Source organism: Cavia porcellus, unplaced genomic scaffold (genome assembly GCF_034190915.1).
Source record: "Cavia porcellus strain 051 isolate PalLab524CR breed Dunkin Hartley unplaced genomic scaffold, mCavPor4.1 scaffold_14, whole genome shotgun sequence".
Classification (NCBI taxonomy): domain Eukaryota; kingdom Metazoa; phylum Chordata; class Mammalia; order Rodentia; family Caviidae; genus Cavia; species Cavia porcellus.
The window spans coordinates 16,547,030-16,564,567 of record NW_026947497.1 but is presented as its reverse complement, the minus strand read 5'-3'; the positions used below and the strand labels follow the sequence as shown (position 1 = coordinate 16,564,567).

Sequence of the window (17,538 nt, the reverse complement as noted above, 5' to 3'; positions counted from 1 at the left end):
ATGTTGTCTCAGCTGTGATTGTTAGAAATGTTATGTTAGTTTCAAATCTTATAATTCTTCTGTGATGCTGAATGTTAGTATAGTAAACCTAAAAGTGTATCTAAAATTATACTAGGGGATCTTTTTAAAGTTAATGTTTGGTTTTAAATTTTTAAAAATATTCCATTTAGGACTTTTTTCAAAATCAAAGAAGAGAGGAATAAGAAGATCTGAAATGATCATATTTGCTCAGGGATCATTGCAGTGAGATATCATGGAGTCTTGGTTTTCATGCCGCCATCTTTGTTTCTTAACATTGGCACATGAGTTTTCATCCTTGAATCGTTTGTACTTGGTTTTCTTATAATTATATTTATAATTATCTCCTCTTTTTTAGGCATGTGTTTAGATTAATACATTTTAAAGTAAAATACAGGTATTTTGACATTTTATTTCTAAATTCTTAAGTGTACATATCTTAAAAATAAGAACATGTCCTGCATAGTCAAATTATCATAACAAAACTGGTAATTCTCCTTAATTTCATCTAATTCCCCATCGCATTCAAATAGTCACAGTTATTCCCACAATGCTCTTGACAGATGATTTGTCTGAAGCAGAATTTGTCCAGGACCATGCATTATATCTGGATGTTATATGTCCCTTAAGTGTCTGTCTGTCTTTCTTTCTTTCTTTCTTTCTTTCTTTCTTTCTTTCTTTCTTTCTTTCCTTCTTTCTTTCCTCTCTCATTGTGCAGTTCACGCTGGCCTTAACCTCATGTTGTAGTCTAGGCTGGCCTTGAATTCACAGTGATTTTTCTGCCTCACCCTCTTGAGTGCTGGAATTACAGGTGTGTGCCACCAGGCCTGGCCCCTTAAGAGTCTTTTAATCTGGAACAGCCTATTTTATTTTGCTTTATTATATTTTTCATGACACTGACATTTTGGAGATCAGGCCAGTTGTTCTGGAGACCGTCCTGTCTTTTGTCATTTCTTTCTTCTGATACTGAGTTTACGTCTATAGTTCTCATAATTCCCAAAATTGGAAGTTAGGTCCAAAAGCTTAATGCTTTGGCTAGAAATCATCACAGATGGTGTGTATTCATCTTTCCAGAATCATAGGATGGCTCTTTTTCTCCATGGTCAGACAAAAACTGAATATAGCTAAAGTCGGTATCAGCTAGATCCTCACTGTGAAGTAACACTTTTCCTGTGTAACCAATTGTGAGACCTAAGTGTTATTTTTTTAATGTCATTCATGAAATAGGAGCAAGCATGGCAAAAGTTTTATCAGAAGGTTTTACTATAATTACTGGTAGTATTGTTTTCTGGTATGATTATCTTCTTTGGATGGGTTCCTCCAATCAGTTCCTCTTGAGAAACTATAATTACTTGTTTAGTTTTTGAGACTAAGTTTTGCCAATTCTGACTAGGTATCTATTTCAAAATAAGTTGTGTTACAATTTCCAGGTGTTGAAGTCAGAGTAGCTAAGATTATGAGCATGTACTGGACTCAGGAAAACTTGGATTTGGATATGACTTCTAGAATTAAGAAAAGTTATAGAACATCTCTTAATAACAATTTTCTCACAAATGGGATATTTACTAACTTATAGTGTCTAGTAACTAGAAAGTAGATAGCACATATAGTAAGTACACAATATACACTGGCTGTCCAGTTAGACTAGGGACTTATATGTTTACAAGATGTCATTAAATAATCAAAAAAAATACTGGTGGGGAGATCATCAGACACCATTCCTCTGTCCAGAACTTCTATTTACTTAGCTGTATCTATGAATTTTATATTTTGAATGAATATATATCTGTATTCATAGAATTACCAATTGTATATGTTCAGTGGTATGCTGATTAATTTATGTTAGTTACTAAGATACCTATGAGTTTGCTAAAAATATTGAGATAATAGCTTATTAATATTACCAGATACAGTAAGGATTATTTGTCATTCTAAATTTAAACTGTAAAGTTTTTTTCTCCTTTTCCCTTTGATGGTATTGGGGATTGAACCAAGGGCCTTCATATTGAGCTACATGCCCAGCTCCCTGTGTGATTTTCATTTTTAAACTGAATCTTGCTAAATTGTTAAGTTGCCCTGTCTGTGTTCAGACTTGTGCTCATCCTGCCTCAGCCTTTCCAAGTTCTGGGATTATAGATGTGTCACTGCCTAATTTTTTTTTTTTTTATTACTTGTATGTTTCTTTGCAAAGGCAAATTTGTGTTGCTTAGAAAATTGCCTATCAAATTTATATAACACACCAAATACTAATTACATTTGCAGTTTAGCTTAGTGATCCTAAAAATTCATGCTGTTATGTAGAGTTCTTTCATGAAATACACAAGTTATTTTCACTATAGCTATTTTTAAAATAAAGATATCTTGCAACAATAGTCTATGACACATAGAAAAGACAGAGATAGACTCACAAGAAAATCATTAAGGCTGAACCAACACCTGGGTTAAGTGTTAACTTCTCTTTCAAGCCTTAGGTCATTGCTGGCTTTATCAAAAAAGATTCATGTTTGGAAAAATGATTAAAAGAAACATATCTCCAGTAAGCAAGTAGGGTAATCAACTTCTGATTACTGTGACAAAACTTAGGATAATAAACTTACAGAGGACAGGCTGATTTGGGCCACAGTTGTGACCGTGGGGTCAGTTGACCTCTTTGCTTTCAAGCCCCTGGTGAAGCAGGATGCTGCAGGCCAAAGAGCAAGATGCTCACCTCATAGCCGGAAGGTGAAGACGGGGAGGAAGGGGAGGTGGGGTCCCCTTGCAGCTATACCCGCAGTGACCTATGGCCTCCCCCTGGAACGCACCTCTTAATGCTTCTGTGCCTCCTTACAGCGCCACAGGCTGGAGGCCAGGGTTTTTAACACGGGAGTTGTTGAGGGCTACTTAACCAGCAAGGCTGCAAAAACCTCCCACAAGCTGTGGTAACAACTAAAAATCCAGCTTCCCAGAGGAAAGGATTCATTAAAGGCACTCTAGTACATGAGCTGACACTCCATTTATCTTTTGTTCTCTTGATTTTATATTTTCTCGTAAATTTGCATTAAGGTGATACTCTAGGACTCCTCTCTGTCTGTAATTTGTTTTGCTCCTTTAAAGGCTAAGTACTTTTAGATGAAACAGTTTCTTAATGGCACGTGGTTGGTAGCAGATGGCGTAATTGTTCCTCTCGATTTATGATTTGTTCTTAAGGAAATTTCTTCTCAGTCTTATTTGCTTTATTGAATTCCCAGAAGGGAACTAGGTCATGCTTCCCTGGAGAGGTGATTAAAATTTCTTTGTGAGATGCTCTCTTTGTTGACCCTTTTATCTTTCAGTGATGTCTGCATATTTTGATAGCTGGCAAGCTTTCTAAATACAAAAGGAATTATGGGGCTTAAGATACGTAAATCTGATTTACCTACAACTTGGAAAGAAGAGGAGAGGGAAAGAAAGAAGTCAGATATTAGAAAGTTAGATAACCTGGGGGCTGGGGATTTAGCTCAGTGGCATAAGTACCTGCCGTGCAAGCAGGAGATCCTGAGTTCAATCCCCGGTACCGATGAAAATGAAAAAGACCGAGAAAAATTAAAAAAAAGAAAATTAGGTAACCTGAGAATGTGTGTCCCCAGTTCCCAGTTGTTTCTTGGGGACACTTTTTAGAGTTCCTTTATGTGTGCTTAACTTTAAAAAATATGTCCCCTGTCATTCAAAACTGAATAAAGTATAGCTCAAAACTGTGACAGCATATGTGATTTTGTTGATAAGCCATCGCCTGCACAGAATCTTAAGATTCTGGACACTTCTTTTCCCCTTAGTTTTTCCCCCTTTTGCTATACAATTATTATACAGAACCATATTGAGTAGCCAGAATACAAATTCTTCTGGTATAAATTGCTTCAAAATTGGTTTAGTACTTTTTATTTTACCATTCATTAACATTTTTAAATGTTTTTTACAATGAAGGCTCGTACATAGAATTATTGATCAGGAAAGAAATCCTCTAACAGATAGGGAAGTTATCCCACTGAGATTGTGCGGCGTCCCTGAAGACAAAGATTAGTGGGAAGCAGACTCTTGAGATTTATGAATCCCTTAATTTAGGACTTCTTTCTTTCATGCTACAGTGCTTGTAAAGTGACCATGTGTTAATAAAGGCAGATACAAAAATAGGGCTGAAAGAAACCGAGAGGTCAAAAGAGAAAGTTACTTTTAAAAGAAAATGAAAATGAACATGTTTTAGGTAGGCAGTGTTTGATGTGCCATGCCCTCTGACTGTAAATGTCCCAGGAGGCTGTATTTCAAGTTGGCTTTTGTAGTCAGACTTGACATCTAGTAGTGGTACGTCTAATGTTAGGCAGATTATTTAATTTCTGAGCCTCAGTTTTCTTATCTGTAATTTGGGGATAATAACAGTGGGGTTATAGGAAGGATTACATGAGTTAATAGATAAAGAGCTCTTAGAACAGTGCCTGGGGTACAGTAAGCATTTGGTCTAATGTCATTGGAGATAGGAGGATTCTCTTCCAAAGAGAAATCTAGAGTATTGATCATTATAAATGAGCTTTTCATTCATAGCTTATAAGTATCACAAATGACACTTAAGGGAAAGAACCAATCTTTTATAAACTAATGAATTATTTTGTACACTCATCTGACCTAACTCTATTCTATCTATCTCAAAGTAGTAGTCAAATCTAGTCAGCTATTACTACTTATTTGGCCTTTCTGGGAGCAGTGGGAACCAAAAGAACAAACTTTTTATGAATATAATCTGATTAGCTAAATAGGCTTAAGAGTGTTTTGAATAAGGATCAGACAGAATCAATGCAGTATGTGTTTATTAGGAATTACCGTTTGGTAGGTCAAACAGCTCTTCATAGAAAATAATAACTCAGTGTATTCTATCAGAGCACACTAGACCACAAATTTATTTTGTGGCTAGGGAGTAAGAAAGTAGGCAACACTGGGACTTTTATCACAGATGAACTGGCAGGCTGATGTGGAAATAATTTCCATAAAGTAATGAAAGAGAACACACAGCTTTATTGAATTTATATAGCATTTACTTGGATGTTTCCAGCTCATGAATTTGCTTTCCCCAGTATTGTAAGATCTCTTTAGGAGCAGAATCATCAGTTTATTTGAAGTTAGCACTAGGGTACAAGGAGATCCTAGAGAGTGAGTGAAGGAATCTGTGAGTATATAAATATTATCGTCTTAATTTTTAAAAACTAAAAAAGTTAACTGAACAACCCAGTTTGTGTTATATCATAACTTCATGATAAAAAATTTTCTCCTCACATTTATTCTTTCTTTATAATTAGCTTAAACTTAATTAGGTTAAACTAGTAATCTTAAACTTTTTTGTGATTATTAAAATGGCATGTATAAACAATGGAAAATACAGAAATGTACAAGGAAAACAAAACAAAACATGCAAGTGGCATTTTAAAACAGTGGATTTTAACAGAGGGGATTTTTCCCAGAGTCACTATTTGAGGCCTGTACTTTCCCAAAAGTGACACAGTTCAGTCAACTAAGCTTTTTGCTTTTTTCCTAGAACTATGTTATGCAATCATTAACAAATTTCAAACACAGGATAAATTGGTTACCCTGTCCTTGCCTATTTAGAGTCACAGTCACCCAATGGTTATAGAGCTTTCTTTCTGTTGGAAATGATCCCCCAAGACTCAATTTATCAATGCAGATAATAAAGCACTTTGACATCAAGAAATCTCAACAAGGCTTTTTATTTTTGCAAAGGGCTCAAGCTGAAGGTACCAAGCACACAAGACAAAGGAGGATTTCCCCTTTTATCATTTACCCTGGAAGAACAGCTGAGCTTTTCTCCATTGGCTGGTTGGGAAACTCACAAGCCATCCCTATTGGTTAACTCAAAGACAGCACAATCTTAGGTAGCGAGTAGAGCAGAGGGGAATGCAAGGAACAGAAAATCCTTGGCCCTTGATAAGCTATCTTTGGTTTGTAGCTCTGTTCCCCGGAGAGGAACTGAGCGGGTGTTTTCTGTAACTCGTGTGTGTTCAGCAAGGGCTACATCCTGCTTGATAGAAATGACAGAACTTACTGTCTCCCACATTTTGGGGAATAAAAAGCCTATCATTTGTTGCTTTTTAACCTAAGTGTTGTATGAAAATGATATTATTTCTTTAATTTTAAAAATGCGGCAGGCAATAGTACCCTATTATAGTGAAGTTGAGCACCTTATAAGATCAGCGGCTACAGATGTTTCCTTTTTTGTGACTATTCTGGTCTGTTCTTTAAAATGGAATAATACATTATCATCATTGATTTCCCAATTATTTTGCTTAGGATTCCAATGTATTGCAAATGCTTTTCTCAGACTGTTGGTTTACTTTTGACTCTGATTATGATGTATTTTTGCTGTATAATAGTTTTCAGTTTGTATGTGGTTGAATTTAGCTTCTTTAAACTTTATTTTCTGAAATCTGGGTTTCCTAAGTGTACTGCTATCTTGCTTAGGAAATGTTTTCTTACACCTAAGGTTACAGGAATTATATCCCTATTGTTCTAGGCAAGTATTTTTTTATTGTTCTTTTCTTCTTGCATTTGCATCTTTTTTTCTATCCCTCTCTCCTTTCTCTCTCATCTTTAAACCGTCTGCATTTCCTTTTTGTTTTTATTGAGTTTGTAATTTTGTTTGTCCCAGGTTTGCTTATGGCGCCTATTGTGGCTTAATGAGCTATTCAAACGGAAATTTCCCTTGCTGGACCTTTTTGTTTCCTGATACTTCTCTCAGGGCAAAGATCCCACTGGGGCTGTTGGTCTGCCTTCCCATCTGGCTTCTTCAAGAACTGTATTAATCTTTCTGTCTCCTTCATGTCTCCACCTCTTTTCTCTCTCAGCATCCTCTAAATCAGGTTCCATATTTGCTTTTATTAATCTCCCCACTAGAGCAATGGTCTGCAAACTTTTTCGGCAACGAATCAGATAGCAAATATTTTAGACTTTGCGACTACTCAGCTGTACCACTGTAGCACAAAAGCAGCCTTATACAATAACTTAGGAATGACTGTGGCTTCCTTCCAATAAAACTTCATTTTTGAGAAGTGAAATTTGAATTTCATTTGATTTCCACAAGTTACAATTATATTTTCATTTGAATCTTTTCCCTAATCATTTATAAAATGCAAAGCTACTTTTAGTTTATGTGTCATATAAAAACAGGTGGCATTCTGGATTTGGCTTATTAGCTGACGTCTGCTCTGCAGGCTCCATGTTGGGCTTCTTCTCTCCTGTCTTGAATCTTTGCTTTAAAAAGGAGCCTCAGGTCTTCAGTACACAGCTCCAAGCAGCTTTCTTCTTTGAACCATTATCAGTGTATAATTTAGCATATAGAAAACAGTACATTTTAGTTATTCAACTCTTCTCTTTCAATATCTAGAAACTGTTCGAGATCTACATGCATTTTGAGTTTTATTTTATATGGATTAAATGGTTTTCTTATTTAATATAATACATATGTTATGTGGAAATATTTTCTTTTGGGAGAGGATATCTCTTCTATACCACTTGGATTCCTTCACAGCCTTGTAGACAATTGCAAGATCATTTGTCTTAAAAAACATTTTTCTAAAACCATTGATGCTTTCTTTGCACAAAAAGTTTTGTTTAGTCAGGCACAGCTGTGTACATATGTAAACTCAAGGACTGCAGATTTGAGCCCAGCCTTGGCAGTTTAACAATTTAGCAAGACCCTGGCTCAAAACAAAAAAATTTAAAAAGGCTGGAGATTCTGGTTAGTGCAAAGGTGTAATTACCAGTACTGGGAAGTATTTAACTGACTACCTTCATTTTAAAATACTTTGTGCACTAAAATACTTCAGATTGCTTGCCTCTGATTATTGATGTTTCCATTACAAGAGTCTGTAGTTAAGTGATACAGGTCATAAGTTATTTTGGGATATCATCTAATAATCTTTAATTTTAAAATGTATACATTTGTCCAATGTCTTATAGGCTGAGTTACCTCCATAAATATTCTTTTAAAACTACATTCAAATAAGTAAAACAAACTTACAACCTTAGGACCAGAAAACGTTAAGATTCTGAGTGTTATGATTGCTCTTTAGCTGTTGGGATGGAAACTGTCATAAATGCCAGAAAAGGGAAGGGAACCAACATGTATTGAACTACTGGTTTACATTAGTTTAACTTTCACAGCTCTGCAAAGTCGTCATTTTTATCCTTTGTTCAGGAAAGGCTTTAGTAACTTTCCCAAAATAGCCCAGACTTAAACCAGAGTGTGTGTTCATACAAACTTCTCTGCAAAGACTCAGCTTGGAAAGAATAACATTTGGGTACAGTAATCAAAGTAGTAGTAACTGCCCATTATCTGTGGTTTCACTTTCCTTGGTTTCATTTACCTAAAATCTGAAAACTTTAAATGGAAATTTCAGAAATAAACAACTTATAGACTTTATTTACTTGTTTCTCATTGCTGGTGATCAAATCCAGAGTCTCGCACATGATAACAATTCATCTATTTTAAAACGCCATTCCCTGGATAAAAAAGATGTATTTTTATACAATGGAGTAATACTCAGCCATAAAGAAGAATAAACTTGAAGGTTTTATAGGTAGAGGGATGCAACTTGAGACCATACTCATAAGTGAAATAAACCAGACTCAGATATGCAGTTATCATATTGTCTCTCTGATGTGAGAACTGAAAGAGCAAATAAGGTCTAAAATATACAATAGGTATTTAAAATGGAAAGAAATTGTTCAAAAGGAAAAAGGGACTAGGATGGGGAAAGGAAAGAAGACAGGAGGAAAAGGAAAAAACTGCAAGTCAGTTATACTATGAATGTTTCTTGGTTCATTAGAAAGGAAAGTGTGTGCTAATATTGATTGGAGCAATTCTAATGCCTATATTTTGTACTCTGAGTAACTACTTTAAAGATAACTATATGACGTATAATGACTATTCCTATTTGTCTACTATTTTGTTATGAAATTTTGTTTTAGCCTTTTTTACACAAAGTAAGAAAAAGTACCATTCTTAGTAATGGGTCGAGTTTTGTACTGTTCTGTCCAGTGCTGAGTGTGAATCATTCTTTTGTCCAGCATACCCATACTGTATACACTACCCTCCCGTAAGTTCCTTAGAAGCTCTCATGATAAACAGAATGATTGTCCTCTCCATAGTGCTATGTTCAAGTAACTCTTATGTAACCTAACATCACCTCACAAAGCCTGCCTCATTTATTATGCAATTCATTAATGAATCATGAATTAATAATATCTTATAATTATCAGATTAATTCATCAAGAGTTATTTATCTCATGTGAAGCATTGTATCAGGTCACATCATCACAAGAAAATTGAATACAGTTAATAAGATATTTTATATCAAAGGTATCACCTTCATATAACTTTTATCATCATATTTTGTCACAATTGCTCTAGTTTATTAATATTTATTGTTAATATCTTACTATGGATACTTTATGAAGTCTTCTTTATTATGTGTGTGTAAAAAAGAAAACATACCACGTATGTATGTGTGTGTAGAAAACATATTATGTGTGAGTTTGGTAATATGCACTGTTTTTGGCATCTCTTGGAAATTCTGGTGTTATGAAGTATGAAGATAGATATCTTGTCTATTGCACTCTTCTGAAGGCAACTAGACACTAAAATGACTGAAACCTTCATCTGAAACAATTACATTAATTAAGCATTTATTTCTTCTTACCAATGCAGGTAGAAATGACTTTTTACTCTGATATTACATTTCCTTAGGAAAACAAACTCACTCCTGAAATTTATTTTGACAGTATAATTTGTGATAGGATTCCTTTGCAGACTGCTTCACATTTATCCAATTATCTCTAGGTATTATTCTTTGATATTTGTTGGAGCAGACCGCTGGGAGCCCCCTGTTCTACAGATGTCAGACAGTGATTTAAGTGTTAGGATTCTGAATTTTAAAACTTTGATTCCACAAAAATACCTGCTCAAGCAGGGAATGAAAGTACTTTTTCTTTGCTCAGCTCTTTCATACCTTCTCCTGTAAATATGCCTTTATCCTTCCCCAGCACACATTCCAAATTTTAAACAGAGAATGGGCCAGGTGATATTGGAATAAACATTTCTTAACTTTTGTTTTAAAGGTATTTAACTTCTAACTTTTAAATGTTTTAATGTTTTTAGATATGTTTTCTTAAAAGAAACTTCATAATATCTACTAAAATTAGTCAAACAAGTTCCTTTTTTAATTGCAAATTTGATTGACACTTTACCATTCCTGGAGTATTACAATCATTTAGCAAATATTTTTCTTTCAATATATTTTGACTGCATATTTTCAAGACAATTATAATGCTATACGAAACAGGTATGTAAAATGATGGGCAACAAATGCAATATCATTGAAAGACAAACTTAAAAAAACCCAGATGTCATAGTCTAAAATTTCAAAGGTGAAAAGGGATTGACATGCAGCTCTTAAAGTCATTGATCATTTCAACAGGTGACTGTGATTATCTTCACTGAAACTGAGGGTCTTAGTGCAATTTTAAATTGTAGGAGAAGAAACTTACCACTAATAAATTTAGATGAATATGTTTTTGTTCGAAATAGGTTTGGCTACAAGCAACAGAGGACTGAAGATAACACTGGCTTAGACAAATTTAGATGAGTTTATCTCTCTCTCAGGAGACCAAAGGTACTTGGCTCCAAGATAGTTTGCTGGTTCTGCAGTCAAATCATCAGGGCCCTGAGCTCTTTCTTGCTGAGGTTCTGTCGTCCTCACTGTGATAGGTTATGTCCTAAGGTAGCTTCTCAAGATTCAGCCAGGAGGGAGGATCAGCAAGAAGGAAGTGGGGCAAGCCCTGTATCAGAAGCGATACCTGATACTTTTCTACCTAAGTATCACTGGAAGAAACAAGTTGTGGTGCAGAGATTTGTTTAGGGATGATGACAATGGGTGGGACTGATGGTTGTACAGTAAGTGTACTTATTTACTGTACTCTTCAAAATGGTTAAAATTGTATGTTTTGTGTTATGTATGTTTTACCACAAACAAACTCAGTCATCTAGAAGGAGAGGAGGCTGGGAAATACGATCTTTATTTTGGATAGCCATTAGCTTTTTCAAAATCTGAGTTTCCAGCCAGGTGTGGTGGCATGTCCCGTAATCTTAGAACTTTCGGAGGTTGAGGCAGTAAAACTGTGAATTTGAGCCCAACCTGGGCAACTTAGCAAGACTACGTATCAAAATAAAAAAGGATGCAGCTTTGTGTGAAGGCAGCGAGTTCAGTCCTCAGCACCACCAGAACCAGACCAGAACAGAATAAAACAAAACAAAACAAAACAAACAACTGAGGTTCCATTACTGATGAAGAAAAGCAAATATTGGGGATGCCTGCCAGTCTTTGAAATATGTGCAATTGCAGAAAATAAAAAGAACAAATGTTAAAGAAATACACAAGTCATTTTTGGCTTTTGGAGAGAATTGTTATGGGGGATTAATTAGTATGTTTTTATCAGAAGCAAAAGAAATACAGTAAGTCAAATCAACATTTGGTGTTGAGTCCAGAATACTTATGTTCTTTTGTTTATTCAGTGGCATTGCCAAAGCATGGAACCAGGCATATTTTGGGGAAGGATCTGGCCCAATATTGTTGGATGAAGTACACTGCACTGGAAATGAGCTTTCAATTGAGCAGTGTCCAAAGAGTTCCTGGGGTGAGCATAACTGCAATCACAAAGAAGATGCTGGAGTATCCTGCACTCCCCTTACAGGTAAGGGTTTCACCATCTTAGCGTACCAGCCCTCACCTCAGGACCATTTGGACTTGCCAAACTTTTTTGCTCCTTGAACATGCAAATAAATACCCTAAATGAAACAAACAAACAAAAAATCTAACACAAGCTGTATTAGTAAATGCTACCTCCTTATTCTGGGATGTTTCTGAATTTTTCAATTTAAAGTTGCACAGTTCTGTAATACTAGATTAAAAATATGACTTTGTTGCAAAACATAGTGCATGGTAATCAAAACCAATGTGCAACGATAAATTTCAGGTAGTGTGTACTACAAGGACATGTTTCGTTAATTCATCTATTAACCAGTCTTTTTGTCAGAATGTGTTTATAGCTGGTATAAAGCTGTATTGATGTGACTTTTGAGTAAAGCTACACTATTAATGAAAACAAGGAGCTTTGCTGTGATTAATTTTCCCACAATCCCAAACTGCAGCACGCCTATCCATCTAGGTCACATAATATAGGAAGGATATGTCTTGAGTGCAAACTGTTGTGTGTGTATGAACTTACATGTTTAGAGGGAAAAAGAAAAGCTATGAAAGAGAATTTGCAACATCACAGATCTGTTGTTTCTTGTCAAAGTTAACTTGATGGGAGATGTTGTCTAAGATTACTTTACAAAAAGTCAGAGTATCTTCTTAGGGCTTACAGAGTATTGAATTTACACTTTTTAATAAAATCTCCACTGCTGTTTTTATTAGCAGAATAAAACATTATATACAATAGAAATTTATAATTTATGCTGAGCTAAGCTAGAGTACTTTATTTTCTTGAACTGTCATTTTCTCTTTCAAACGATGAGAGTCTTGTATTATTGCTAGGATGGTCAGATGAGGTAATCTGTGTCACAGTGCTTTGCATACTAAAATATTTTATTAATCAATGATTGCTTCTGTGAGATTTTTGTTTGCTTTAAAAAATCCCAGAGAGTCATAAAGTGTGACCTTCACCCAAATTATTTATGTTTCACAGAGGCAGAGGGGTTGAATTAGCTCAGATGGAAATGGCTTTTAAATTTACTTTTTAAAATGAAATTTATGTTCTGTGCTTCTGCTGAGAATCTTTTTATAGAATACTCTGGAAATTAATTATTCATTGAGTTAATAAGATTCAAATTTCAGATCTGTATTATCAATAAAAAAACAGAGGCAAGACATGTACTATCATTTTTATAACTTATGAATGCCTAAGAAATAATACATGCATTGACATGATAGATTTTTCTTTAACCAGCATAGCCTTTTCTGTCTTCATATTTCAGTATTTTTTATTTGCAGCTAAGATTTTGCAATATTTTTGAGTTACTATGTTCTATTGCTTTTTAAATGTGTCGAACCAGTATTGCTTAAATTTATGGAGATTGCAGTTATGGGAAATTTTCTCAATATTATTTTAATTTAGAAAAGTCAATGTAGATTGTTAGGAATTTTATCAGAATATGCTCTCTACTCATGCAGTGGGAATATACATATTAGGACAGATAGATATTGTGGCCAACTTCAGAAACACTGCAGTGACCGCAGGCTTTTGAGAACAGTTGTAAGTTTTACAAAAGGCTGAGCAGGAATACGACAATGCTTGTAAAATGAACATTTTGCTTTGCTTTGCCTTTTTTGTGACTTAATTTGCTGAGTCCAAGTGTCGCCTTCTTATTACAGATGGAGTCATCAGACTTGCAGGAGGGAAAGGCAGCCATGAGGGTCGCTTGGAGGTGTACTACAGGGGACAGTGGGGTACTGTCTGTGACGATGGCTGGACTGAGCTCAATACTTACGTGGCTTGTCGACTGCTGGGATTTAAGTAAGATCCCATTGAAATGAGATTGCTGAATGTCAAGTTATACCTTTAAAAGTCTCATCATGTAATTAATCTTTACTTGAAATTTCTGTAATACTAAAATACATGCTTTTTGTCTTTTTTTTTTTTTTTTTTAGTATTGGGGATCAAACACATAACCTCATGCTTATCAGGCAAGCACTTGAGCCAGTGAGCTAAACCTCCAGCTCATGTTTGTCATCTGCGTATCCTCTATCACTTATTTTCCTACGTACTTACCTACCCTCCTACCTACATATGAAAGTGCAATGATAATTCAGTGACATTCTCCAAAATGACGAAAGGCCACTGCTCACCATGTATCTCTTCCACCTTCCTTACCAACAGTGCTCTTCTTGACTAAATTGGTCAAGGCCAGGGGTCACTTGTAGGTCATTTGTGTCTATTCAAGTGAGACTGAATGGTTGATTTCATTCCACACATCACTGCCATGGGATGTTGTTAGTTTTGACATTACTGGGTTTAAAACCCGCAGCAAAGTCCAGTGTCAAATAGTTTGGTATTACATTATTTCCTTTCTCAGAAAGAGATGATAATTATCACTTTTATTTGAGAAAAACAGCTCTCTTGTCATGAGATGGCCTTTAGAACTCACCTTTAACCTCACCCATTCAACAGCTGAGTGTCAAACGTTGAGTGATATATTTCATGTCACATGCATAATGCATTCCAGAGCAAAGTAACTGCAGATAATGCCTTTGAGCCAAATATTTGAATGATGACTATAAAGGCCCATTCTTTTTTTCTTCATATTTCTACATGCTTGAACTAATAGTCTCGTACTTGAAAAAAATTGGCAAAATTATTTTATTTCAGCTTGAGCTATAAATAGTTGCAAATATTTGCTAAGCCTTAAAAAATATACTTTTGAAAAAAATATACTTTTATTTAACCTAGGCAAAGTGTGTTTAAGCATTTATTAAAGTAATATAAATCAGAGAAAGTTTGGGAAAAAGAAAATTGAAAAGCTAACCACAATTTTCCATTTTTTAGTATTGTAACTTATATGTTCTAGCGTCACTTGTCAGTCTCCCTTCTAGCCTGTGAGGTTTCTGAGGGTACATCCATGCCTTTTCTCTCACTCATCTCAGTACTTTGCTAATTCAAGTTGTCTTTGCAGTAAAGTTGTATATATAAGAGTTTTCTCATTAGAATTGAATTTTGGTCTTTAATTTCAGGTTCTGCCTTACCAGGATATTTTATATCAGGTTTAGTAGAGAACATAAAATTTTTGTATGTACTTTTTAAATTGTTATATTGCTACATAATCACAAGTTTTAATGGTAAAATAATATGCATTTAGATTAATTTTTTAGATTAAAAATTTTCATTTTCCTAGCTTGGTTATAAATAATGATAACAGGAAGATACAAATGTATATAACTGCCCCACATGCTGAATTTTCCATGCGCAGAAAAGTTATTGAAAGTGATTAGGTCAAAAGATATGATGCAACATACAAATATTGACATTTGATTAATGACATTAATTTAATTAAATTTATTGATATTTAATTTAACTAATAAAATGCATGTTATCTTATGTTTAGATGAATCTCTGTTACACTAACATTTGTACCTTCTATTTACAGATTTAGGAAATTCATGTATTCCATTATTTGCCAATTATTTCACATTTTTTTCTTTATTAATGAAAAGAATCAAGTGATATCCATATTTTTTCCATATTGTATTTATTTTATATCTTAAAGCCATTAAGGTTTTGTATTGCATACACCGAGTGCTTAGATTTCTTATTTCTAAAACATCCTCAATAATGTGTTAGAAGTTCTGTACAATAAGATGTGCTACTATTACTTTTAATTTTAAGACATTTTTGAAAGAGGCTTTTCTTGTGGAATGAGAAGTAAGTTTGGGTATCTTTGTGCAAATCAATCCCAAATAAAATAACTTCATGTTATATGTCATATAGTTGAAATAGAAAATCATCAGATTGATAAATTTTCTGGAAAAATGATATAAATTGAAAGTGATAGCAAAATGGAATTTAGGTTAATTACTTTCTAAGTATGACTTGATTAGCAAAATAGGAAAAAATTAAAATCATTAATTAAAAGTTGCATTGTTTTAATTTGGTTAAATTGGTTAAATAAATTTAATAAGAGGTTGCATAGGAAAACAAACTCATAACAGATAGAAAGTTTTCTTCATATTCTTAATATAGAAATAACAAAATATCAAGTAAGAAACTGATTGCCACACACTCACGACTTAGTTGAATTTCTTCGACATAAAAGACATCTAAAGATCTTTAAGCTCAGTGACTTCTGAAGGTTTGGAGTTTATGGAACAAAAGAAAACGAGAGCAGGGCAAAAGAAGTTGCAAACCAAATTAACTGCCAGTTTAAAAATATTTCAGATTGATTTATTGAAAGATTTACTCGTGTGACCAATATCTGAGAAAAACAGCTTAAAAGAGGAAGTTTATCTTGGCTCATAGTTTTAGCAGTTTTAGCCTGTGGTTGACTGGCTGTGTGGCTGTGGACCTCGGGGCAGGCAGAAACATTGTACAAGGTGAATGTGTTAGAGGAAAACTGTCCTCCTCACTGCAGCCCAGAATCAGAAGGGTCAAGGTCAGAGGGGAAGAACTGGGATCAGCCTATACCTTCAAAGCCATTCCCTGGTGACGAGTTTCCTTCAGTTAAGCCCCACCTCCTAATAAGCCCATTCACTTAATGCACTCATGGATGGATTCATGCACTTGATGATAAAGTTAGAAATTATGTGATCCAATCAGATTTTCAAAAGTTGCACCTCTGATTGAACACATGAGCCTTTTAGAGGACCTTTCCAATCAAACCATAATGCAGATGTTTCCTATTTTAAAATCTGTAATTTATTGTAATGCATATATCATAGACAGAAAAAAGTTAACACAAGTGTAATTGGTAAACATTTTGATCATCAAATTTATATCATTGTGAAATGATAAGAACATTGTCATTATTTTGAATCTGATGGATGGAAATCCAGACTTTATCAGGGATTAAGTACTATCCTTGAGCAAATCACTAAATTCATACACTTTTCATTTCAGAGAAGTTACTAAAAAGGCCTAGAGAAGCTGATCAAATCAGATAAACTCAGATAGTTCATCAGAGGCCAAAATGAAACAATTTTTTCCCCTCCCTGGTTCACAGGGTTACTTACATGGTCAAGAATTTGAAGTTTATTGCATTGTCTGCATTATCTCTGGTTGGTGGGTTCAACTTTAGGTGAACACAAGAATGAGTTACCCATTTGTTATTCATTGAAACAATAAAAAATTAAAATGATTAAAATGTGTGATGAAACAAACACAGCTGTGAGGCTCCAAGGTAAAGAAGAAGCAAATTCCTACTGAAGTTTATGACACTTAATTAGGTTGTTTTATCATTGCTTGAAACATGAGACAGCAGTTCCCATGCATAATGCTTACTTTGTCATCACAGGTATGGCAAACAAGCCTCTCCAGACCATTTTGAAGAAAGCCCAGGGCCCATAGGGCTGGATGATGTCAGCTGCTCAGGAAAGGAAACCAGTCTCCTTCAGTGTTCCAGGAGACAATGGGGAAAACATGACTGCAGCCATCGGGAAGATGTGGGCATCACCTGCCACCCTGGCAGTGATGGGCATAAACCCTCTCTGGGTGAGGACTGGCCACAGCTCTTGAGTATCCCATAATTCAGTAGCCGCCACCATGTCTCTAGCTGTTGATCTGGAAGGGAAGCTCTTTAAGAAAAAAAATCTTTTGAGTCCATTAATGTGACGAAATTTTTGTCCCTAGGAATTTGTTTTTTGTTACTTAGTTCAAACTTCTCATTAAAAATATTTGTTTCACATGCTCCTGAAAAGAGGAAGAAGCATCCATATCCAATCCACTATTCCTTGATCT

The 17,538-nt window shown here is 34.8% G+C and overlaps 1 protein-coding gene across 2 annotated transcripts in view; it reads left to right on the top strand.

Annotated features, from left to right (window-relative positions):
• The window catches only part of Prss12 (serine protease 12), a 66,603-nt gene that overhangs the window by 21,070 nt on the left and 27,995 nt on the right, over positions 1–17,538 (top strand). For both annotated transcript variants that reach the window (XM_063260707.1, XM_003477121.4), the window contains exons 3-5: positions 11,606–11,784; positions 13,467–13,608; positions 17,096–17,292. In XM_063260707.1, coding sequence (XP_063116777.1) covers positions 11,606–11,784; positions 13,467–13,608; positions 17,096–17,292 — 518 coding nt within the window. The remainder of the gene's footprint in view (positions 1–11,605; positions 11,785–13,466; positions 13,609–17,095; positions 17,293–17,538) is intronic.